The sequence below is a fragment of the Ascaphus truei genome, chromosome 17 (assembly GCF_040206685.1).
Source record: "Ascaphus truei isolate aAscTru1 chromosome 17, aAscTru1.hap1, whole genome shotgun sequence".
Taxonomy (NCBI): Eukaryota; Metazoa; Chordata; class Amphibia; order Anura; family Ascaphidae; genus Ascaphus; species Ascaphus truei.
The window spans coordinates 3,381,624-3,408,063 of record NC_134499.1 but is presented as its reverse complement, the minus strand read 5'-3'; the positions used below and the strand labels follow the sequence as shown (position 1 = coordinate 3,408,063).

The 26,440-nt window shown below is 44.2% G+C and overlaps 1 protein-coding gene across 1 annotated transcript in view; it reads right to left on the bottom strand.

Annotated features, from left to right (window-relative positions):
• ENTHD1 (ENTH domain containing 1) overlaps nucleotides 1-26,440 on the bottom strand; it is a 281,812-nt gene that overhangs the window by 213,046 nt on the left and 42,326 nt on the right. The window contains exon 3 of the mRNA XM_075573741.1: nucleotides 11,355-11,804. Within this exon, the coding sequence (XP_075429856.1) occupies nucleotides 11,355-11,703 (349 nt within the window). The 5' untranslated portion in view covers nucleotides 11,704-11,804. The remainder of the gene's footprint in view (nucleotides 1-11,354; nucleotides 11,805-26,440) is intronic.

Below are 26,440 nucleotides of genomic sequence, written 5' to 3'. Positions count from 1 at the left end.
GGATGAGGATGAGAAGAGGGAGATAAGGAGGAGAGGGATGGGGAGAGAGGGAGGGGGAAGGGGGGGAGAGAGGGAGGGGGAAGGGGGGGAGAGAGGGAGGGGGGAGAGAGGAGCGAGGGATGATGGTTTGGGGAGGATGGGAAGAGGGAATCACTCATTCTGATTGTAGTAAGTTTGTTGTATGTTAATGTTATACAGTATATAACTATTTGTGTGTACAGTATATGTATGTGTTTGTGGGGGTGTAGTATTCATGTATGTGTAATGGCTCTTGGAATATTTTGGACAAAGATATTTTTTATAAAAAGTCTCTTCTTCCTTGAAAGGTTGCAGATCCCTGAACTATACACTACAGAAAAAGATTGATAGCTTTATTTGGTAGGGAAAATGACAGTAGTTTGGAATATAGTCCAAATTCATAAAAGGCTCAGAGGATTGGGTCTGCACTCGCTTCTTTATTACTACTTAGAAGCGTGGCTTATCCATTTAACCCAATGCAACTTCAGACCTCCTCATAAACTCTGGGCTAGAATTGAAAAGAATTGGTACCCTCACCCGGTTGGTATTTTATGGTTGCAAAGAACAGATACTGTAGGCCTGACTATTGTTTTACTCATTCTGTGATGAATTAAATAGAAATAACGGTGTTATTCCAGTTGCCATAGTGCAGAGTAAATTAGTACTTCAGCATTAGGTGATAACTTTTTTTATTAGTTAGTCCAAATAAAAAATGTATCACCTAATGCTGAAGTACTCATATACTCTGCACCATTATCCTGGGATAAAATACTCCTTTGAGATTTGGAACAGGATCTCAAATTTAGGGCTGTATATTTAGTTCCCTTTTCTTTTGTCTCTTTTATAAGATATAAACTCATCTACTGTGGGCTTACTTTCCATATAGAAAAAAAGGTCTCACAGCTGCCAGGTATTGCGTGGTGGTAGCATGGAAGAGTGAAGGGAACAGCTTTGGGAAGTATTTAAATTTTAGAGGCTTACTAGTGAAGTACATAATCCAAGCCTAACATTTGAACAGACCTGGTTTCCTTCAAATTACAAAATGCTCCCCCCCCCCACCCTATGTAATGAGTAGACCCTCTCCAACTCCCAATTTATAATTATAACTGTTATTACTAACTATGACTTAATAATGTTATTAATTACCTAATGTCAGAGTTTCTTTTTTATCTATAATTCACTGGCCAGTTTGACTCAGAGGGGCAACTTGCACTAATTGTATAACATAGATGTTATTGTTCACAAATAAGCTAATGCTAGTCATTCCACATGAATGCACATTTTGTTAACATATTTGCGTCATTTTAAAGATTCGTTGTTCATAATAAAACAGTTCAGTACCTCATATCTCAAAATTAATTAAACTGAATAGGAGGGTTATTTTCTTCAACAATGTTGTAAATAACAAAACAGTTTATCAAAAAAGAGAAAAGGAGATGTCTTCACCAATGACAATTCAAAGCAATGCTAGGAGTCCAAATTGTCAGTATTAAACAATCCTGGATGTCTGACGCTTATTTCTTAAAGAATGTTTTTCTAAATGTTACCAATATAAGAAAAAAAGAAAAGAAAGCGCACACCTCATGGTGCAATAAAATCTTTTTACTAAACACAAAGAATAATAGAAATGCACTCACAAACATCCAAGTTTAAAAAGCTGTAGCTTTAGAGGGTGTGTGGATTTGTAGAACGTTCTTCCTCTGCAGTGATACTTCGGCCGTTTAGTCAGCGCGTCCGCTGCTGGCAGGCGCTTGGGTAGTGACTCAGCTGTTCTTCCGCACCTTGTGAACTTCTGATGGTGCGTCACTACATCCTCACGTCGCTTCCTTGGGGCGGATCAGGGATGATGGAAACACAGCATGTCTCCAGAGACAGCACGCTCCCTTCCTTCTCCTGCCCAGTGATACACGAACCACTCCTCCAGCTTCCACCCTCTCTCCGCTACCAATGGGAACCACCCTACGCATTTCGAGGCGTGGCCTCTTCGTCAGGGGTGTGGTTTCCCATGGTAGTCATTTCATTTAAATACATTTTGTCCTCCTATCTCCTATACCTGCTAGTTAACACCCCCCATGGGGTAATTCTACATCATCCAAACTCACCTCTAGTTGGCTTAATTAGTCTTAGTCACCTCTGGTATGAGTAAGGTATAAGTTAAATACGGACAAAATCTAAAGTGGGGACTCAGGATGCTCAGATACAAAGAAAGATTGTGGTGGTAGAGGACTCCATTATTAGGAAGGTAGATAGGGCAATCTGTTGCCGGGACCGCATGAACCGAACAGTTTGTTGTATCCCGGGTGCTCGGGTTCGGCACATTGCGGATCGGGTAGACAGATTGTTGGGGGGGCTGGGATTGACCTGGCGGTCTTGGTACACGTTGGCACCAATGACAAAGTTAGAGAAAGATGGAGGGTCCTAAAACATGATTACAGGGATCTAGGCCAAAAGCTTAAGGCAAGGACCTCCAAGGTAGTGTTTTCTGAAATACTACCAGTGCCATGTGCTAACGCAGGGAGACAGTCAGAGATCAGGGAGGTTAATGCATGGCTAAGAAAGTGGTGCAGGAAGGAGGGATTTGGGTTTTTAGAGCATTGGGACTCCTTTTCTGAGAGGTGCCATCTATATTCTAGGGACAGATTGCACCTCAATGAAAAGGGATCTTCTGTGCTAGGGGGGAGAATGCTAAAAAGGTTGGAGGAGATTTTAAACTAGGATGGAGGGGGGAGGGGAATGAAAAAGATAATGAACTAAATGGAATAGAGGAGGATACAAGGTGGTATGGAAATAGAATGGGCGCAAGTGCGAGTTTGACAAGCAGTGAGACAACCATAGTAAATACAGATAAAACTAGAAAACTTCTAAAGACTAAACCAAGTGGGCGCAGAAAGGAAGGAGGAGATAATAGTACAGGCTGAAAAAAAACTTAAATGCATGCTTGCTAATGCAAGAAGCCGGACAGATAAAATGGGGGAGCTTGAATTAATAGCTGCAAGGGAGCAGTATGATATCATAGGCATTACTGAAACATGGTGGTATGAAACTCATGACTGGACAATTAATTTAGAGGGTTATACCCTTTTTCGGAAGGATCGAACAAATAGAAGGGGAGGTGGAGTTTGTTTATATGTTAACCCAGATCTAAAACCTATTATAAGGGATGATGTTTATGAAGGGAATGATGAAAATTTAGAGACTTTGTGGATAGAAATTAGCAGTGGAGATAAAAGTATTAAGAAAATGTTTGTGGGAATATGCTATAAACCACCAAATATCTGTGAGATTGAGGAAGCTAAAATACTTTTGCAAATGGAAAAGGCATCAAAACTGGGTCATGTTTGCATAATGGGGGATTTTAATTATCCAGACATAGACTGGGGCAATGAGATTAGCGTTAGAACAAAAGGAAACACGTTTTTGGGGGTGCTTATAGACAATTATATGACCCAAATTATTGAGGAACAAACCAGGAGAGGGGCAATACTGGATTTGGTCATATCAAACAATGTAGAAGTAATAACAAATATTCAAGTTCTGGAACATTTGGGTAACAGTGATCATAACATGGTCTCATTTGAAATAAATGATCAAAAAATAGATTTCTTGGGTTCAACAAGACCTTAAACTTTAGAAAGGCAGATTTTAATAAACTGAGGTCTAATCTAGTAGTAATACAATGGGATGATGTTTTTGCAGGGAAAAATGTAGAAGATAAATGGGCAGTCTTTAAAACATTGTTAGAAAAGCACACTTATCAGTGTATACCCTGGGTAATAAGTATACAAGAAAGAAGTCAAAACCAATGTGGCTAAATAAACAGGTAGGGGAGGAAATGGACAAGAAGAGGATGGCGTTTAGATTCTTTAAGGCAGAAGGGACGGATACATCGTATCAGAATTATAAGGAATGTAACAAAAATTGCAAAAGGGCAATCAAATTAGCAAAAATGGATAATGAAAAAAGGATTGCAATAGAAAGTAAGGTCAACCCTAAAAAGTTCTTTAAGTACCTTAATAACAAAAAAATGAGAAAAGAAAATATAGGACCCTTTCAGTGTGAGATGGGTAGGCAGATTATTGGAGATAAGGATAAAGCAGAGGTATTAAACAAATTCTTTGCCTCTGTGTTTACCAGGGAAGAATCAAGTTCAATAGTAGTGCCGCAGGAGGAAGCCACAACCTCCATATTAATGAACAATTGGTTAACTGAGGAAGAAGTTTATAAGCGACTTGAAAAAATTAAAGTAAATAAGGCACCTGGCCCCGATGGCACACATCCAAGAGTTCTCAAGGAGGTAAGCTCAGAAATAGCCAAACCATTATATTTAATAATCAAGGACTGCATTTCCACAGGGTCAGTACCACAAGATTGGCGTAAAGCAGATGTGGTGCCTATATTTAAAAAGGGAACTAGATCACAACCGGGAAATTACAGACCTGTAAGCCTGACTTCAATAGTAGGGAAACTACTTGAAGGTTTAATACGGGATAACATTCAGGAATACTTAATGGAAAACAAAATTATTAGTAATAGTCAGCATGGATTTATGAAGGATAGATCTTGCCAAACTAACCTTATTTGTTTCTTTGAGGAGGTAAGTAGGAATTTAGACCAGGATAATGCAGTTGATGTGGTCTACTTAGATTTTGCAAAATAAAGAAAATTGGACTCAGTAATAATATATGCACCTGGATTGAAAACTGGTTAAAGGACAGACAACAGAGGGTTGTCATAAATGGAACTTTTTCAGGTTGGGCTAAAGTCGTGAGTGGAGTACCTCAGGGATCGGTACTGGGACCCCTGCTTTTTAACTTGTTTATTAATGATCTTGAGGTTGGGATTGGGAGCAAAGTCTCCATCTTTGCTGATGATACTAAATTGTGTAAGGTAATAGAATCAGAGCAGGATGTAATTTCTCTTCAGAAGGACTTGGAGAGACTGGAAACCTGGGCAGGTAAATGGCAAATGAGGTTTAATACAGATAAATGTAAGGTTATGCATTTTGGATGCAAGAATAAAAAGGCGACTAACAAATTAAATGGAGATATATTGGGGGAATCCTTGATGCAGAAGGATTTAGGAGTGCTTGTAGACTGCAGGCTTAGCAATAGTGCCCAATGTCATGCAGTAGCTGCAAAGGCAAACAAGATCTTATCTTGCATCAAACGGGCAATGGGTGGAAGGGAAGTAAACATAATTATGCCCCTTTACAAAGGAATAGGAAGACCACACCTTGAATATGGAGTACAATTTTGGGCACCAATCCTAAGAAAAGACATTATGGAACTAGAGAGAGTGCAGAGAAGAGCCACCAAATTAATAAAGGGGATGGACAATCTAATTTATGAGGAGAGGCAAGCTAAATTAGATTTATTTACATTAGAAAAGAGGCGTCTAAGAGGGGATATGATAACTATATACAAATATATTCGGGGACAATACAAGGAGCTTTCAAAAGAACTATTCATCCCACAGGCAGTACTAAGGACTTGGGGCCATCCCTTAAGGTTGGAGGAAAGGAAATTTCACCAGCAACAAAAGAAAGGGTTTCTTACAGTAAGAGCAGTTAAAATGTGGAATTCATTACCCATGGAGACTGTGATGGCAGATACAATAGATTTGTTCAAAAAAAGGTTGGACATCTTTTTAGATAGGAAAGGTATACAGGGATATACCAAATAAGTATACATGGGAAGGATGTTGATCCAGGGATTAATCCGATTGCCAATTCTTGGTGCCAGGAAGGGATTTATTTTTCCCCTTATGAGATATCATTGGATGATATGACTCTGGGTTTTTTTGTTTGCCTTCCTCTGGATCAATAAGTAAGTATAGATATAGGATAAAGTATCTGTAGTCTAAATTTAGCATAGGTTGAACTTGATGGACCTATGTATTTTTTCAACCTCATCTACTATGTAACTATGTAAAACAGAAGAATAAAAGCAAATAATCAAGATGCATATACTAAGCATAACCATCATACTCCATGCATTAGTTGCATACCTCATAATTATTCATAAATATACATACACAATAAAAATATATAAATATATAGAATTGCATGCGGTCAAATACACTCTTCCAGATTAAAAGTACCAAACATTGCATTAGTATCCGGATATGTAATCATAATAATACTAAAAAAATCTTAAACAATCTCATAATAATATAGCAGACACATGGATGAACCTACAAAACAAATTGTTGTAATAAATAATATAAAATTAATATTTGTGTATGATATAATACACTCCAAAAATTACACTATATAAACTCTTTCAAAACATTAACTCTAAGCATTACACACCATCCCTATAGTATGGAGAAAGTGTGTGATCCTAGGGAAATGTTAAAAAGTTACTTACACCCTACATTCCTAACTCCCATTTATATAAAATTTGAGTGACATTAGTATGAGGAATTATTTAGAGTACCTTACTATGTGGGAGGCATTCAAAATTATATACTTAGACTTTAGCATCATAACAATGAAACTAGATCAATTGCTTCTTTGAGACCTTTTGGTGAAAGAGTACCTAATTCATGTATCCAGAAGTTTTCTCTATGACATAATATAAGAAATCTGTCTCCTCCCTTAACTTCCACCTCAACATGTTCTTTACCAGTCATGCGGAGTCCACATGGGTCCATATTAGTGCATTCGTTTAAAATGCCTGGACATCTAATGTGTTAAAAGTCTTTAAGAATATTTCCTGTGTTCTAAAAATCTGGGTTCTCTTAGTTCTTCCAACATATTGTAACCCACATCCACATATTAAAACATATACTACAAATCTGTTGTTATAGTTGATAAAAGTTTGCATTGGATAGATTTTGTTAGAAGTATTCGATTGAAAATAAATCTGTTTGTCCAAAACATAATTGCATGTCAGGCATCTCCCACTGCATCTACTGTATAAAAGCCCTTTACCGATGGATTAGTGGTATGTCCAGCTAGATCTACATTCTTGTGGGTTCTAAGAAGTGTAGTATTTGACTGCATGCATTTATATATATTTTTTTTTAATTGTGTATATGTATATTTATGAATTATGAGGTATGCAACTAATGCATGGAGTATGTATGGTTATGCTTAGTATATACATCTTGATTATTTACTCTTATTCTTCTGTTATATATTTTGTCCGTACTTAATTTATACCTTACTCATACCAGAGGTGACTAAGTCTATTTAAGCCAATTAGAGGTGAGTTTGGATGATGTAGATAACCCCATGTGGGGTTTTACCAAGCAGGTATAAGAGATAGGATTAAATGTATTTAAATGAAAGGACTACCATGGAAAACCACAACCCTGATGAAGGGGCCACGCCTCGAAACACGTAGGGTGGTTCCCATTGGTAGCAGAGAGAGGGTGGAAGTTGGAGGAGTGGATCGTGTATCACTGTGCAGGTGAAGGAAGGGAGCGTGCTGTCTCTGGAGCCATGCTGTGTTGCCATCATCCCTGATCCGCCCCATAGAAGCGACGTGAGGACGTGGTGACGCTGGGCTGCACCATCAGAAGATCACGTTTTGCAGAAGAACAGCTGAGTTACAACCCAAGTGCCTGCCAGAAGCGGACGCGCTGACTAAATGGCAAAGTATCCCTGCAGAGGAAGTACGTTCTACAAATCCACACAACCTCCAAATCCACAGCTTTTTAAACGTGGATGTTTATGAATGCATTTCTATTATTCTTTGTGTTTAGTAAAAAGATTTTATTGCACCATGAGGAGTGCGCTTTCTTTTCTTATCTTAGTATCACGTTGGAATACCGGGTTTGCATCCCTGACTAAGAAAGCAGCACCCTCTGGATTGAATTGGACTGGATTTTTCATGCTATATTGTGACGATATGTATATCCATAATTAATGACATATTGGTTACATAGCAGGTTCCAAGTGAACTTGTAGTACAGCTCAACCTCGTTATAATGCGATCCGTTACAACGCAAATCCGCTTACAACGCGATGCAAGCGTGGCTCCCAATTTTCGTATTTATGAATACTTTACATAACGATTATTGGTATCTTAAATACTTTATTGTACATTATTTCTAACGCGATCCGCTTATAGAGCGATGTCATTCTTTGGACCCCAAGCACAGCGTTATAAGGGGATTGAGCTGTACTTGTTTTTCAACTCCTGCAGCTGAGGCTTTCTCTTTTCCTCTTTTTAATATGTGTGTTTATATTACATCTAGTGGAGATTATTGACACACCTACACTTTGAACAGTAGGTGTCTATGTGCCTCATGTATTTTTTCTCCAATAGAGCCTTGGAGGATTATATCTATATACAGTTTTAAAATATTAGATTAGCGTATATTTCGTTTGGTACAGCTAAACCCCGTTATAACGCGCCTCGTTATACCGCGATTCGGTTATAACGCGGTTTTCCCGTGGCTCCCGTTTTTTAAAAAAAAAAAAAAAAATGTAAAAATTTTTTTTTTTGCACACTGCACACACTGCACACACTGCACACACTCACTGCACACACACTGCTCATTGCTCACACTGCCACACTGCACACACACTGCACACTGCATACACACTGCTCATTGCTCACACTGACACACTGCACACACACTGCACACTGCACACACACTGCTCATTGCTCACACTGCACACACTGACACACTGCACACACACTGCACACTGCACACACACTGCTCATTGGACACACTGCACACACACTGCACACTGCACACACACTGCTCATTGGACACACTGCACACTGCACACACACTGCTCATTGCTCACACTGCACACACTGACACACTGCACACACACTGCTCATTGGACACACTGCACACTGCACACACACTGCTCATTGCTCACACTGCACACACTGACACACTGCACACACACTGCTCATTGGACACACTGCACACTGCACACACACTGCTCATTGCTCACACTGCACACACTGACACACTGCACACACACTGCTCATTGCTCACACTGCACACACTGACACACTGCACACACACTGTACACTGCACACACACTCCTCATTGCTCACACTGCACACACACTCACACACACTTACAGACACTCACAGACACTCACACACACTTACGCACACGCACACACACGCACACACACTCACACACACTCCCACGCACACTTACGCACACTCACAGACACTCACACACACTTACACACACTTACACACACTTAGACACTCACACACACTCACACACACTTACACACACTTAGACACTCACAGACACTCACACACACTTACACACACTTACACACACTTAGACACTCACAGACACTCACACACACTTACACACACTTACACACACACTCAGACACTTACACACACTCACACCCACATACACACACCCATATACACACACACACTTTCTCTCCCATATATACATACACACACACACTCTCTCACTCTACACAGACGGGGGGTGGGGTCGGAGCAGAGGAAAGGCCGCGACCAGCACCACCACCCGCTCCCCCCCCTCCTCCCGCGCAGGCAGCGGGAGCGCCAGGGACAGAGGTGGGGAGAAGAAACCCCCCGCTACCACCTCCGTGCAGGCAGCGGGATCTGAGGTAAGCGGCGACCTGAGGGACATCCCCGCTCCCATCTCCTGCCTCGCGGCCTGTCCCGCGGTGACAGGGGGAAGCGGGGACAGGAGGGACATCCCCGCTCCCATCTCCTGCCCCGCGGCCTGTCACACGGTGACAGGAGGGACATCCCCGCTCCCATCTCCTGCCCCGCGGCCTGTCACACGGTGACAGGGGGAAGCGGGGACAGGAGGGACATCCCCGCTCCCATCTCCTGCCCCGCGGCCTGTCCCGCGGTGACAGGGGGAAGCGGGGACAGGAGGGACATCCCCGCTCCCATCTCCTGCCCCGCGGCCTGTCCCGCGGTGACAGGGGGAAGCGGGGAGCGGAGGGACATGCCCGCTCCCATCTCCTGTCCCGCGGGATAAATATGCGCTAAAGCGCGGCGGCCATTTTTTTTTCTCGCGACCCCGTTAGTAACGCGGTGGTCTCGGGGTGGACCCCGAGACCCGCGTTATAACGGGGTTTAGCTGTATTGTCAAGCCTTATAAATTAAAAGTAACATTTTAAAACCGTATAAAATAAAAGTATAACCAATCTCTATGTGAAATTCTAAAAAACAACAATTATTTCAACCATTGTGAAAATGTCCTTGGTAAACAACTTTGCATGTTTTGTAATCGAGATTTGTTGATGTGCTGTTACACACTGCACACTACATACTTTGCTCCTATTTTGCCCAGCTTGTCTCAATGAATGATTTGAGAAGTGACTATGTGGATCAATTGAAGGAGTGACGTGATATTAAAATGTGGTGTGTAAACTCCTGTGTTTCTTATTGTCATTTTCCTTTCAGTTCTTTGTTTGCGGAACAGATTTCAGTTACAGTATAGTACACCTACAGTACCTGGATAAAGAATCTGCGATCTATGTTACATACGGTAGATTTTTTTCCTAGTAATTACATGCTTATTTTGGAATTCCTGTCGTATAAAAAAAAAATCTAGGTTTCATGTAGGTTTGTGAAAATAATGTTTTTCTTCTGCTAAATGAAATCTATTTAAAGATCAGGATATACTATTTAGGAGTAGAAAAAATCCACGGAGGAGTGAAGCGGAGCACAGCAATGAAGTTGGGGGCTAGACACCGGTAGGTATGAGGTTAAAAATCCTTTAATCCATGGTTGACATCCTGGTATGGTGGTAAGTAAATCTCTAACGCGTTTCGGGTCGTCGCCCTTTGTCAAAGAGACCAGGATGTCAACCATGGATTAAAGGATTTTTAACCTCATACCTACTGATGTCTAGCCCCCAACTTCATTGCTGTGCTCCGCTTCACTCCTTCATGGATTTCTTCTACTGCTTCACATATTATACGTGATGCACGCTGACGGACCGACCACCTCTCAATCGTGAGTACCCCCACTCCTTCAGCTAGTGATTGGGGTCTTATTACTACCATATGTGTGCCATTCTCCAGGGAGACTACTTATTACATTGGTGTATACAGAACATGGAGTCATGCATATATACAGCTGACTCGAAGATTTGATGCCACACACCAAAGGTCCCCCACATGTTAGGAGACTGAGACAGACACACTGGAAGCTGATTTACTCCAGAGGGTGGATTTCATTGGTTCCTCACAGATCTAATTTCAGTATTGTTCAAGATATTATTGCAATACAGTGACCCTGGACAGCTGAGCATCGATTGCTGGAATCCTTTTCCTATTTTTTGCTTATACTATTTAGGATTTGTAGGTGTCTTTAGTCTCACAATTGTGGTAGGGAAAGCATCACCATTACCTTGGTCTCTTCCTGATTCATCTATGTACTGGAATTCTTTCAAGATCTGAATGTTATACAGTCCTTCCCGGCAATTTGTAATGACTCGTTTTGACCCATTTTTGATTAAGTAATCCAGCAGGGTTAGAGACTTGTAGACATGACGCCATTTTTCACCACGATCATTCAGTCTGTGCCATAGTATATGCATGATCTCGGAGAATGAGTCAGCGTGGTATGTCAGGTCAGCTATTTCTGACATGAGGGTTCCAGAAGGCCCCCAAGAGTCATTGGATGTAGCTTCCCTAACTTTGATGACTGCCATGGAATAGTGATTTAGAAAGTTTTTCAGCTTCCTACGAAACGACATTGTAGAGATGATAAAAGCTGAATTTGATTGAGTTAGTTGTTTGCTTATTACTGTTTTCGGGTCTGTAGATTCCCATGTCAATGAAATTTCATTGTACTGTACTGTGAAAAAAACAGGGCAACAACTTGTTATTTCAGAGGAAACTTCTAGGAAACATACAGTACAGATGCAAACTTTCCTTATGGCCCAAAGGTCACGGTAAAGTCTTGAGCACCTCGGGAACACTCAACAGCACAGTCAATACAAGTCTGTAATGGGCTATTGGATAAACACAGCGGGGGTGCCTGCGTTTGAATGGCACTCACACTGTATAAATCATACCGGTCTGTTCCCGTCTGTAAGAGATACGCACTGAGTGAGACTGAATCAGTCACTCTCCGTGCGGGCCTCTAACAGGCGATCGTGGGGCTTTTATTTTCAAATATTTTTATTGGGTGAACATAAAATAAACAACATTTCAAGACATTGATAGAAAACAAAATACAGTTATATTTTCAGTGAATGTAGAGAAATAGAGAAAACAATGAATAATATTTAATAACACCTGATAAGTATCCTAGTTTTATTTGTGAACAATACAGTGGGTGTATTGATTTCCTACTAGATGGTAACAAGGACCACTCAGCACTATCCAGTGAATGTCCTACAAGGAGGACAAGGAAAGAAGAAAACAAGGATGAAAGATAGGGGGGGAAGAGGGGGGAAGGAGCAGTGACCTCCGTTGTTCGCCCACAGCCACCATTGCTAATCAACAGTTTGTCTAGAGGGTGGGCTATCTTCTTCCAAGAGGCCGCCACAGCACATCTAGCTGCCGTCAGAATAAATGATATCAGCCGTCTCACTAGGCGCCCAATATCTTCAACTGGCTTTGCTAACACAAAAATCAGGGGGTCCATGGGGATGGAGATCTTGGGGATTATTTCTTTAATAATAGTTTGGATAATGGTCCAGTATTTCTGTATTGCCGGGCATGTCCACCAAATATGGGTCATATCGCCTCTCTGTCCGCAGCTCCTCCAACACAGATCAGACATGGGAGGGTAGATTTGTTTCAATCAACTTGGAGTGAGTTACCAATAAAATAGAATTGTATATATATTCTTTAATGGTAGTGCATATGGAGATTTTTACAGCGAACTCCCAAATATCCTCCCAATCATCCCTGTCAATTTCTATGTTTAAATCAGCAGCCCATTTGAGCATATAGTCATGGTCAGGCGAGTCGACCGAGGCCTCCATTCCAGCATATATTCTAGTAATCAAACCTTTTTGATAAGTACCTATCCTACACAATATTTCAAAACTTGTGAGGGCGGTGAATTCTAATTTCGGATAATTTTTTTGTAGAAAATGTCTAATCTGAAGATAATTAAACATGTTCAGGTCTGGTGTCTCATACCTGATTTGGAGCTCTTGGAAACTAGAGAGTTTCCCGTTATGTAATAGGTTGGCAATTACTCTAATATTCTTAGCTTTAAATTGATCGAATTGTTTGTAGTCACATCTTAGAGGGAAACTAGGGTTATTGAAAAGTGGGGTGAGTTGTGAGGCGGAAGATGCGAGATTAAATTTGCCCTTAGACTTGCTCCAAGTCTCCCAGGTGAATCTCATCGACCCCAGCTCAAACATTTTTGCCTGCACATCCTTCTTATCAGGTGCCCATAGAGACATTAGCAGAGAAGACGTTCTAGTGTATTGGGATTTTATAGTCAACCAACAGTTTTGCATTGGATCAGCGTTCCACACCACCACCTGCCATAATTGGGCAGCTTGGTAATATTTTGAGATATCTGGGACACTATTCCCCCTCTTATCTTTAAGGTCATCATGACCGATATAGCTGTTCTTGGCCTTTTGCCCAGCCAAATAAAATGAAAATATTCTGTTTTCTAGGTTTTTCAATTCGGATCCAGGTATCCGGACTGGAAGAGCCTGGAAATGATAATAGTCTAGGGAGTATGTTCATTTTAACTGATACAATTCTCCCGATCCACGACACCTGGTATCCTTCCCACTTTGCCAAATCCCTTTTGATCTTACAAACAGGGTGGGTAGTTGCTCTGATATAGAGTGGTAGTGCCTGGTCACATTTACTCCCAGATATGTAATGTGCGAGGAACTCCATCTATAATTAAACTTCCGTTTCAGTAACTTAATCTCCTGTTCTGGGAGATTCAAAAATTATCATTATTAATTTTATATCCAGAGATTTCCCCAAAGTCTGATAATGCTTTTTGGAGGTTGGGTACAGAGGTCTGGGGGTTTGCATTTTATCATTTATTTTTCCAATCACTCTACCCTCTATGTTTGCATTTGCTCTGATATTAGCAACTAATTGTTCAATCGTTAGAACGAAAAGAAGAGGGGACAATGGGCACCCCTGTCTCGTACCATTTTTTATTTTAATCGGGTCCGGGTTATTCCCTGGTAATTTAACTAAAGGTGTCGGATTTTGGTATAATCCTCAGAATCCATCTAAAAAAAGTGTCTTTAAATCCAAATTTCTGTAGTGTTTTATCTAAGAATACCCAATCTATTCTGTTGAACGCCATCTCTGCGTCAAGGCTTAGAAGAATGGCTTTGGTTCCAGTGAGGTGAACATCATCCACTATATTATTATTATTATTTCCGGGTGTTATCTGAAGCTTGCCTACCTGATCGATATGTATCAATCTGGGCAAAATAGGGTTTAACCTGTTCGCCAGGATTTTGCTATATAATTTTAAAATGATTATTTAATAAAGAGATTACTACCACATTGCAAAGGGTCTCGGCTCTCTTTGTGTATTATGGCCAAATTTGTGGTCATATGGGTATATGGGGGGGGGGTGAGGGAGTACAGGGGAGGGGGAAGAATAACTTATAATAAGCAAAAATTATTTTTAAACACTTCAAACATTTTCTAGACATTTCAGAACACTTAATAAAACCAGGCACTTGAATCATCTTAGCGAAAAACAGCTGGTTACTATTAAACTACCACATGAAAAACAGTTGAACAAACTAACTGGGGATATTAAATATAAGTTTTCAATCCCCCCCTGAGGGGCGGGGGGATCTTGACCGCCTACAGCCCGGCTGTCTTCCGAGAACCGAGGGTCAGCACTGCCCGCTCAACATTATAAAGGGGGAAAAAAAAAGGGAGTATGAAAATATCCGACAAACCTAAATGCCCGGGATTTGGTCAGTGTGCCCGGGGGACAGGTAGAGAGCGCGTCCGGGACATCCCAGCCAAAAATTAGACCCGTATATAAATCAAGCAAGTGATTCAAATTATAAACAAAACATAATATCCTTAATGATACAAACTTCCCACAGGTGGGGCTCTTGACCGCCCGGAACTCGGTTCTCCTCCGAACACCCGGGATCGGGTTCGGTCCGCTCATTATTGTTAACAAAATAGAGTGTAAGATGTACCGATCAAACCTGGATATGCTGCCGAGAGTAGAGCTGCACATCCAGGGGTCGGACAGGGAGCGTCCGTTTCCCCCCAGTCTGAGATCAAACCCGTAGGTGTGTAACGTCTGATAAGCAATCTCATCAGTTGGTCTTTCGGCGTTACCTACAGGACACGCAGGACCCCGAGATCAAACCATCTGGGTTGTTTCCATGGACCGGGCGCCCGCGTCTCCACCGCAACACCCCTCTCCCCAAACCCACATAACCCCCATAGTAAAAGTTGGCTTCATCATGATTGGACTCTGTTGTTAGTAGGACTCCTCATACCCGGACTTGAATACAAGGTCGGGATATCCAAACTTCAACAGAGACAGCCATCATTTATCAGGTAAGTTGAGTGGAGTCGGTTAGCTCTTTTTTCCTCAGGTAGCAATCAGAATGTAGCCAGGATATCAGCAGGAAGTCTGCTCAGGGTCGTCCTCTTAGATCTATGGTCTTTGAGCAATTTGCCCTGCTAGTCTCTCCGAGGCCCTAGCCTGTCCCGCACCTCGGTCTGGTCTTTCGGATCTCGGTGGCTCGCGGTCTTCAGTGGATGGAGGTGACAGGCCCAACACATGGATAAATTGATCCATCTCCTCTGGATGTCTGATGGAAAGATGTTTGCCGTTTTTGATGACGATAAGCCTAAACGGGAACCCCCATCTATATCGCAACCTGTTTTCCCTTAGGAGGAGGGTCAGCAGTCTAAGTTCACTGCGTCTTCCAATTGTCACCTTGTACAAATCATTGAATATTTGGTTGATTTCAAGGTCTTTTCCTCAAAATCATTGCATATAGTATTGAAAAGATTTATGAAATAGGGCTGGAGGAGGTCAGGGAGTACTGATTCTGGGATATTACGAATCCTTAGATTTTGGCTTCGGTCCCGGTTTTCTTGATCCTCAAGACCATCTTTAAGGAGATGAATCTCCTGATCTAAGCGTAGGATTTCATCATCTGCCGCTGTTTGTAACTGTAGGGCCTCCTCCAGCTTAGTTTCCAAGTCTGTGGTCCTCTGAGAGAGGCCATTTATTTCCTCCTTTAGCTTGGTTACTGCAGTTTTTAAATCAAGCTGTAAAGATTGATGTAGCTTATCGAGCATTTTTGTGAGAAGATCTTCCAGGTAGGTGCGTGCGGTAACTACCATACCCAAGACCGTCCGGTCCTGCACTTTGTTTGCTGGGGCACGTGTCCCGGCGCCATCTTGGTCTCCACTGGTAGAGCCTGACCAGAGCTGCGGTGGTTTAAAGAACCGTGAGAGGCCTTGAGAGGGCATTTTTTGTCTTAGTGGACATGTCGGGGGACTTAGCTGTACGTTCCGCCCGTATAAAGTGAAAAATCCGTGGGGGAAATTACCTTCTGATCGCTTTATGTTGCGAGTGTCCAGGGAGCTCCCTAGCTATCCAGCCATTCTGGATGACGTCACCGGAAGTTTCGCTTTCACTTTAATAACACACGCAGGGTTCTCCGGAGCTGAATCACATTAATTTCACGTCTGGGGACCCCTGCTTTCCGAGTTACAGTCTCCGTTATTGGGTGCCGGTATCCTCGCCTTGTTTAAATTCTCCCATGTCACGGCCCACGTGACCGGGAGATTTAAACGAAGCAGGGGGATACCGGCACCTCATACCGTGGTCTGTAACTCGGGAAGCAGGGGTCCCCGAGGCTGAAATTAGTGTGGTTCGGCTCTGGAGACCCTCTGCTACATTACTGTGTTATCAAAATAAAATAAAAGCAGCTTCATTACCTTAGCGGCAATCTGCTAAGGCAATGAGCAGGTTAAGCCAGAGTACATGTTTTATTGGGACTAGAGGGCGTGGGTTAAGGGGGTAGTGTGTGGATAGGCCTACCAGGAAGGTTGCAGGAGGAGTTAACCCCTTCACTACCATAGTGGTGGTAACTGGTATGATAATGCAAGGGTTAACCCCCACCACAACCACCCCCCCCCCCCCGAGAGGCCTAACCACCCACCCTTGAACAACTACCTCCTTCACCCACCCACATTATCCACAAGAAAAATTACAATACAATCACCAATACATTGAATAACGTCGTCGTCCCCAACCCCTCACATACATACAGTACAGTAATGGGCAAATTCACAATTATCCATATCTGGATAGCACATTTGCCCATTAAAAAAATAACCAAAACATGAACCATACTTTTTCACTTGTTTATTAATGACCTTGAGGTTGGCATCGAGAGCAAAGTCTCCATCTTTGCTGATGATACTAAGGCTGCGGTCCCAATAATGTCTGTGACGCGCGCCGGGGGGGGGGGGGGGGGGGCTTTGCGTGCACAGCGCTAACCGCGATCTGCAAGGGAGTGGAGAATCTTGCGACGGGAGGGGGCATGGGCGGGGATTTGCGGGGGCGTGGCCATTATGTCACGCGGCTGGTTCGCCCTCATTGGGTGAATCGCCAGTGGGGGCGTGGCCACGCCTCCGTCCCTAGGAGTAAACTCAATTTGATTGAGTTGGGAAAACCTTGCAGCACAGCGCGACTGCACCTTCTGCGTGACGGTGCGTACTGGGCCCAGCCCCATTGAGGGGCGGTGCTTACACGCACAGTGCACGCCGCGCGCACAGGCTGTTACTGGGACCGCAGCCTAAATTGTTTAAGGTAATAGAATCAGAGCAGGATGTAATTTCTCTTCAGGAGGACTTGGAGAGACTGGAAACGTGGGCAGGTAAATGGCAGATTACTGCTGCGGCCACTTTCATTCTAACATTTGCCCGTAATTTCCCAGGGCTTAGTTCGGCTGGCACCAAACTAGGCCACGCGCCAGCCGCATCTCTTCCCTGCACTCCCCTACCCTCCCCTCGCGCGCATCTTCCTCTCCCCTCCCGACCCCCTGGCTGCACCTGCATCTTCCCCGTAACCCCGCTTCAACCTTCAGGGGATGCCGGGGAAGCAGGCGCGCCACGTGACACCAGCGCCACAGTGACGTCACCCCACGCATTGCACGCGCATTGCGGTGGCGGCCGCATTAGAATAAAGGCGGCCGCCACTGTAGGTTTATACAGATAAACTCCTTGAGAAAGGGCCAACTCGCCCGAAACATGTGGGAGGAGGTCTTTTTTGTTATGTTCTAGTATCTGTTTTATGTAGATTTAATAAATTGATTTTATTACATACTTGGTGAGTCTGTCATCCCAAGGAGCAGCGCTGATATCGATCATTTTTTCTTTCTTACTTCTGGATCGTGGTCGCGCAGGAAGTGCATCATTACCCTTTCAGGTATCACAAGACCTGGAGACACAGAGGGGACGGACTCTCGTGAGCTGTGAGAGCTCCATCCGTGGGCTGCTGCAATTGCAGCCGCTGGCCCCACATGGGAAGCGGGTCTGCAAGTGGCCTTTACCCCGCATCTTCAAAAGGTCTTTTTTCCTGCTCCGCACTTATATCTTATTTGGCAACTAGCTGTGGGGGTCAACCTAGAGTGGAGAGACGGTTCCTTTGGATATCTGAGGTTTTATACAGATAAATGTAAGGTTACGTATTTGGGATGCAAGAATAAAAAGGCGACTTACAAATTAAATGGAGATATTTTGGGGGAATCCTTGATGGAGAAGGATTTAGGAGTGCTTGCAAACAGCAGGCTTATCAATAGTCCCCAGGTCATGCAGTAGCTGCAAAGGCAAACAAGATCTTATCTTGCATCAAACGGGCAATGGATGGAAGGGAAGTAAACATAATTATGCCCCTTTACAAAGCATTAGTAAGACCACACCTTGAATATGGAGTACAATTTTGGGCACCAATCCTAAGAAAAGACATTATGGAACTAGAGAGAGTGCAGAGAAGAGCCACCAAATTAATAAAGGGGATGGACAATCTAACTTATGAGGAGAGGCTAGCTAAATTAGATTTATTTACATTAGAAAAGAGGCATCTAAGAGGGGATATGATAATTATATACAAATATATTCGGGGACAATACAAGGAACTTTCAAAAGAACTATTCATCCCACGGGCAGTACAAAGGACTCGGGCCATCCCTTGAGGTTGGAGGAAAGGAGATTTAATTTGAGCTGGGGCAGGGCATGGAACGCGCATCATCAGGGAGGCTGAACGAACGCACCCGTCATGCGTCAGAGCGCGGGGCGGAGCCGGGATCCGCGGATAGGGCACCAGACCGTGCATGATCTGCGTGCGCGCACGTAGTGGGCCCATGAGACCGCTCATCCTGAGTATCTGTCTCGGAAGGGCTACTGAGGTGAGGAGACGGTTTGCGACCGCCAGGATGGCAAATCCTCACAGTACCCCCCCACCCCCCTTTAGGAGCGACCTCCGGGCGACTCCAATATGGTTTATCAGGGAATTTGGCATGAAAAATGCGAACCAGTGTGGCTGCGTGGACCCGATGGACTTGGAATCCAGGATCTTTCCTCCGGGTCGAAACCTCTCCAGTGCACTAGATAGTGCAGAGATCCCCTGGAGATCTTAGAATCAAGAATAGATTGGATCTCATACTCAGGTTGTCCTTGAACCATATGAGGAGAAGTGGAGGGAACCGGAACTGAAAAGGCATTCTGGACCACAGGTTTGAGAAGTGAAACATGAAACACGGAAGGCATCCGCATGGAAGACGGGAGAGCAAGCCGATACGCAACCGGATTGATCCTCCCGGAAATAGAGAAGGGTCCAAGAAATAAGGGTACGAATTTCATAGAGGGGACTTTCAGCCTGATATTCCTGGATGACAACCAGACCTTGTCGCCAGGTTTAAGGTCCAGAGCAGGTCTGCGGTGGCAATCTGCCTGATTCTTCTGCCTATTGACTGCTTGCCTGATGTTGACCTGGATCCTTTCCCACAAGTCTTGTAATTTTTTGATTCTGTCATCTGCCGCTGAGACCCCCGAGAAAGGTAGAACAAGAGGAAGAGTAGATGGGTTGAATCCGTAATTTACGAAGAAAGGAGACTCCAGGGTTGAACTACTCCGTGCATTGTTGTGGGCGAATTCTGCCCAGGGTAAGAGTTCAGCCCAGTCATCTTGGGAGTCCGAAGTAAAGCAACGTAGATGCTGTTCAAGGGACTGATTGGTCCTCTCCGTTTGACCATTAGTCTGTGGGTGGTATCCAGATGAGAAATGGAGGGCGATATCTAGCTGGAGACAAAACGAGCGCCAGACACGAGAAATAAATTGCGAGCCTCTATCTGAAACAATTACCAAGGTTACTCCATGTAACCGAAAGATCTCCCTGATGAAGATGTCAGCTAATCTGGGAGAATTGGGGAGGCCCTTGAGGGGTATGAAGTGAGCCTGTTTCGAGAATCGGTCCACTACTACAAGAATCATGTTCATAACCTTGGAACTAGGTAAGTCCACAATGAAATCCATGGACAAATGTGTCCATGGCCGATCCGGAACAGGTAGATGTAAAAGAAGACCTGAAGGAGGTATTCTGGGCGTTTTAGTCCTGGCACACGTAGGGCACGCAGCTACAATAAATGTTATGTCCTTTTGCATTCCTGGCCACCAAAAGGTGCGAGAGATGGGGTCAAGAGTCCTCTTGGTGCCTGTGTGGCCTGCTGATTTGGACGAATGGCTCAACTCGAGGACCTTCTTACGGTGCAGGGATGAAGTTTAGAGACGGTCCTGTGGAGGTGAGATGCAAGGAGGAATGTGACTTTGTTGACGGACAATATCTTTGAGCGCTCCAAATGATGTGGCCGAAAGAATACATTTGGGCGGTAGAATGGGTTTTTGCTGATCCTCAGTCTTGTCATCCATGGAAAATTGTTGAGATAGAGCGTCATCTTTGATATTCTTGGATCCGGGAAGGTAGGAAATTATGAAATTAAATCTAGCGAAAAATAGCGACCATCTGGCTTGACGGGCTCCCAGGCGACGTGCGCCTTCAATGTAAAGCAAGTTCTTATGATTCGTGAGGATAGTTATCAGATCTTCGGTACCCTCCTGCAGATGACTCCATTCTTCGAGGGCCAATTTTATGGCTACGAGTTCCCGGTTCCCGACATCGTAGTTGCATTGGGTCGGAGATTTTTTCCCAGAAAAGAACGCACATGGATGCAACCTGGATAGGGAGTTCTTCCTTTGAGACAGAACAACACCTACACCCACATCAGAAGCGTCAACCTCAAGAGAACAGGGAAGTTTGAGATCAGGATGAATAAGAATAGGGGCGGACACAAAGGCCTTCTTGAGACGGGCGAAAGACTGAAGAGCAGCAGTGGGCCAGGAAGCAGCGTCCGCTCCTTTCTTGGTTAATTCCGTAAGTGGAGCCACTAGAGAAGAGAAATTTTGGATGAACCTACGATAATAATTTGAGAATCCAAGAAAACGCTGTACTGCTTTAAGGGTAATCGGTTGTGGCCAATCCAGGACTGCTTTGACCTTGGCGGGATTCATAGTGAGGCCGGTAACAGAAATGATGTACCCTAGAAAAATGGTAGACGTTTGATGAAAATGACATTTCTCCAGTTTGGCAAAAAGTTTGTTCTTGCGTAAGCGAAGGAGTACTTGTTTCACGTGAGAGATGTGTTCATTTCTGGATTTAGAGAAAATTAGAATGTCAAGATGGACGATTACAAAGGAGTTAAGAAGATCTCTGAAAACTTCATTTACGAAATCCTGAAACATGCCAGGGGCATAGCACAGACCGAAAGGCATGACCGAGTACTCATAATGTCCATCTCTGGTGTTGAATGCGGTCTTCCATTCATCACCCTGACGGATCCGGACAAGATTATAGGCACCTCGTAAATCCAATTTAGAAAAAATGCTAGCTCCTTGTAATCGATCAAACAGTTTGAAAATGAGGGGCAAAGGGTAGGGGTTCTTTACGGTAATTTTGTTGAGAGACTGATAGTCTATACAGGGACGTAAGGTACTGTCCTTTTTCTTCACAAAGAAGAACCCTGCGCCCGGATGTATAAATCCCCTCTGAAAGTTCTCTGCAATATACTCCATTGCTTTGGTTTCGGGCATAGACAAGGGATAGGAAGTACCTCTGGGAGGTGTGGTGCCTGGAAGTAGATCAATGGGACAATCAAACGGGCGGTGAGGGGGAAGAACCTCCGATCTGACCTTATCGAAGACGTCCCGGAACTCCGCGTACTCTTCAGGCTATGGTACCATCTCCTTCTCCTCGGACACGGTGGTATCCCCAATGCTACTTGCTTCAAGGATGCAGTTCTTATGGCAAAAGGTACTCCATTGAATGGGTTCCTTATTGAGCCAATCCACCTGAGGGTTGTGTATCTGTAGCCAGGGCAGCCCGAGGATCACGCTAATCGAAGGAGTGTGGATAACATTGAATTAGATCTATTCCAGGTGTATATTTTGTACCTTGAGTTGAAGCACCTCTGGTCTCCAAGAAGATAGATACCAAGCGTAGATACGTGGAAGCCCTCCCAAAGAGAGTAATGGGGATAAGAACGTGAGAAGGGTTGTCAGTAGAAATAGGGGAGAAAAAAAGCGTTTCAATGAAACTCTCCAGAGTCTCATGGGAACTTTGCGTTTCCCAACTTTTGGGGACAGAAATATGCAAAATGTCCAGAAACATCGCAGTAAAGGCATAGACCGGCATTCTTGCGTCGTAATTTCTCAGACTTGGAGAGGCTAGTACCCCCTAATTGCATAGGCTCGGACGTATCCGGGGAAGAAACCCCAGCTTGGCTCACCTGACCAGGGTTGATCCGGGATGGGATGGCACGATGATGAGCCTTCTCTGATCGTCTCTCCAGGAGGCGACGATCCACCTTAATACAGACGACAATAAGCTCTTCCAAATCGATGGGACGGTCGTAGGCTGCCAGCTCATCTTTCAAGGCTTCTGATAATCCTTGCCAAAAGGCCGCGGCCAAAGCTTCGTCGTTCCAGTCAGTTTCCGCAGCTATAGTTCTAAATTCGAGTGCGTATTTGGCGACTGGACGATTGCGTTGAGAAACATGAAAAAGTGCAGAGGAAGCACATATCTTACGACCGGGTGTATCAAACACTTTCTGGAACTCCTGGGCAACGGCTCCGATGTCCTGTGTGAGGTCGGATCTTCATTCCCAAATGGAAGAGGCCCAGGCAAGAGCGTCATCTATAAGGAGAGAAACAATGTACGCCACCTTGGCGCGGGGTGCAGTGAACCGTGAAGGATTCATTTCAAATTGTATAAAGCATTGATTCAAAAAACCCCGGCATTCGTGAGGGTCACCCCCATAGCGGTTGGGGGCAGGTAAACGAGGTTCCAAGGAGAAAAAAGGCAAAGCTGGAGTAGTGGTAAGATCAGGAACAGCAGGCCCAAGGGGGGGACGCGGTTTATGCAGGGTAAGGGAAAGAGAGCAGAAGTCCTCCTGAAGGAAGAGTATGTTTTGCTCACTATCCACAATTTTTTCCTCTAGGGTAGAGAGGTAGCCTGCGTGTGTGCGCAGGACTCTTCCTACCTCAGCAGGGTCGAAGTTTGTGTGGCTGAGCATACTGTAACACGTAGCTCACCACAAACGAAGCGCGACCGCGGTGCTGAGATAGGGAATTGGTTAACGTCGACCCACAGCCACGAGGGCGCGCCTAGGATGTAGTCGTTCAAGCCAGGTCAGGGTTATAGATTGGAGAATAGTAGTAAGTACTTGCCAGGTCTGGAGTGGAGAGTTGCGGATCGTCCAGGTGTGTAGCCAAGTTCGGGATTGGGGAGTAGCGGATCGTCGGGGTAAGTAGCAGGTTCAGGATAGGAGAGTATCGGATCGGACATAGCCATGGTCAGGACTGGAGACAGGAGAATGGCCGATCATAGCCGGATCAGGAGAGCAGAAGTGCGGAGTCCAAGAGGTATGCAGGGTCAGGCAACAAGAGGTTAACAAGCAAGGCAAGGTCACAGGAATGCAGCAAGGCACGGCATCACACTAGACTATGCTCAGCAAAGACTGAATGCAGCAGGAAGGTATATAAAGGAGGAGCTTCCAAAAGCCAGCCAGGGCGGAACCAGGAAGGCTACAATAGGCTGCTGGCGTGCCCTAGGATGCAGCCAAATCAGGGGTCAAAGGGCGGAGAAGCTCGTGGGGAGCGCAGGTTTCACCATATATATAGGGAAGAAAATATAAAATAGTGCAATATGTCTGCTGCTAGTTCACTCAACGCGTTTCGCTGGCGTGGCAGCTTCGTCAGGAGTCCGACGAAGCTGCCACGCCAGCGAAACGCATTGAGTGAACTAGCAGCAGTCCAGAAGTGTGCTCTAATGCCCCAGAACCCGTGTGGATCCATTCTGTGTAAGTGAAATAACAATTGCCTTTTTTGAATATATCATCAGTGAACATACAATGTTGCACTAGAGTTGTCTTTCTTTCATTCTGTTGAGGGTTTGTCCTGCTGACATCAGGGTGTGTATACAAGCAAGATCCTCCTACACATTGCTGAGTCTTCTCACCACTCTGTTATTCAATGCTGTATTACCACTGGGAGAATGTGAGTCCCCAATCATGATTCCTGTTTCAATTGCTGTAATTGTTTAGACATATTGCACTATTTTATATTTTCTTCCCTATATATATGGTGAAACCTGCGCTCCCCACGAGGTTCTCCTTACCATTCAAGACGGGAGAAATTGGATCTTCTCCCAAGAGGGTTGAGCAGCGAAGTTTGCTATTTTTTCACATATTGAGCACTTTATATTTATCACAATATATTTATTTATATTTATATATATTTATTCATTTATTTATATATCCATTACATTCACTAGTAGCGACTCACATTTTTTCGTTTAACACTTGTCAAAGGGCGGAGCCTGAGGCGCGTGTCACTCCCACACTGGTCCTGGATATCCTTAGATCGAATGGGGGCGGGACCGATCGTGCGCCGACCCGCACGCGTCACGGAGGTCAAGGGGTGGAGCCTGAGACGCACATAGACACAGTCCTGTCTATCATTAGAGTGGGGGTGGGGCTTGGAATGCGCGTCAGCGGGGAGGCTGGACGAACGCACCCATCGTGCGTCAGAGCAGGGGGCGGAGCCGGGATCCGCGGATGGGGCACCAGACCGCGCATGGTCCTTGTGCGTGCGCAGTGGGACCACGAGACCGCACATCCTGAGTATCCGTCACGGAAGGGCTACTGAGGTGAGGAGATGGTTTGTGACCGCCAGGATGGTGAATCCTCTAACACACTATGCTTGCCAGGAAACTAAGAGGCTCGGGCAGCCTGGGGGGGGGTAGGGGGGAAGGCCATAGCTCTTAAAGATGGGGTCCTATCCCATGACCCAACCAAAATTGTGGAGGAATTTAGAAAATTTTATCAAGCACTTTATAACAGAACTGACAAGGCCACACATCCTCCTCCTAAAACCAGTCTCTCAATTTCTACGCTCATGTCACCTCACGGCTCTAACGCCTGAACAACTAGCAAAACTTAGCCATAAAATCTCCTGCGAAGAAATAATGGTAACAAAAAAAGGCCTCAAAAACCTTAAATCCCCCGGTGCCAAGATTATCGCCCCCCATCTAGAGATTCTATTCAATAAATTCATGGAGCGAGAGACTATTCCTGACACAATGGCTTCAGCTAATATTGTGGTGATCCTTAAGAAAGAGAAGGACTCTACGAGCTGTTCGAGCTATTGCCTTATCTCCCGCATTAACACTGACCTGAAGCTATTTGCCAAGATACTAGCCAATCGGCTCGATGAGTATATGGCGTACTTAGTGCATCATGATCATCAGGTGGGCTTTATCCCTACTAGACAAGCCGCAGATAACGTACGCCGTATTGTAGATCTGAAGCATTCAGCGAGCACGGGGGGCACACCACTCCTATGCCTCTCTCTAGATGCCGAAAAGGCCTTTGATAGGCTCAACATAATAAAATTAAAATAACCAATGGCACTAGGCAAGGGTACCCCCTTTCTCCTCTGATATTTGCACTCTCTACTGAGCCCCTGGCGGCCTCCTCCAGACTGAACCCAAACATCTCAGGGCTGACTATTGTTAACAGCAACTATTAAATATCGTTATTTGCGGACGACGTATTTCTGACCCTTTCACGCCCACTGATCTCTCTCCCAAATTTATACCAATCCCTCGAGGACTTCGGAAGCAGGTCGGGCTTCAAAATCAATCACACCAAATCTGTGGCATTGGCGGTTAACTTGCCCAACGATACAGTCAAGCTCCTAAAACTTCGATTTCTCTTGGCAAACTAATTATATTCCCTATCTTGGAATCAATATAACTAAATCTTATGACACTCTTTACAAATTCAATTACTCCAAACTAATTAAAAGCCTGAAGAAGGACTTAGAAACATGGGGTAAATATAATATCTCATGGATAGGCAAAATTGCTTCGAT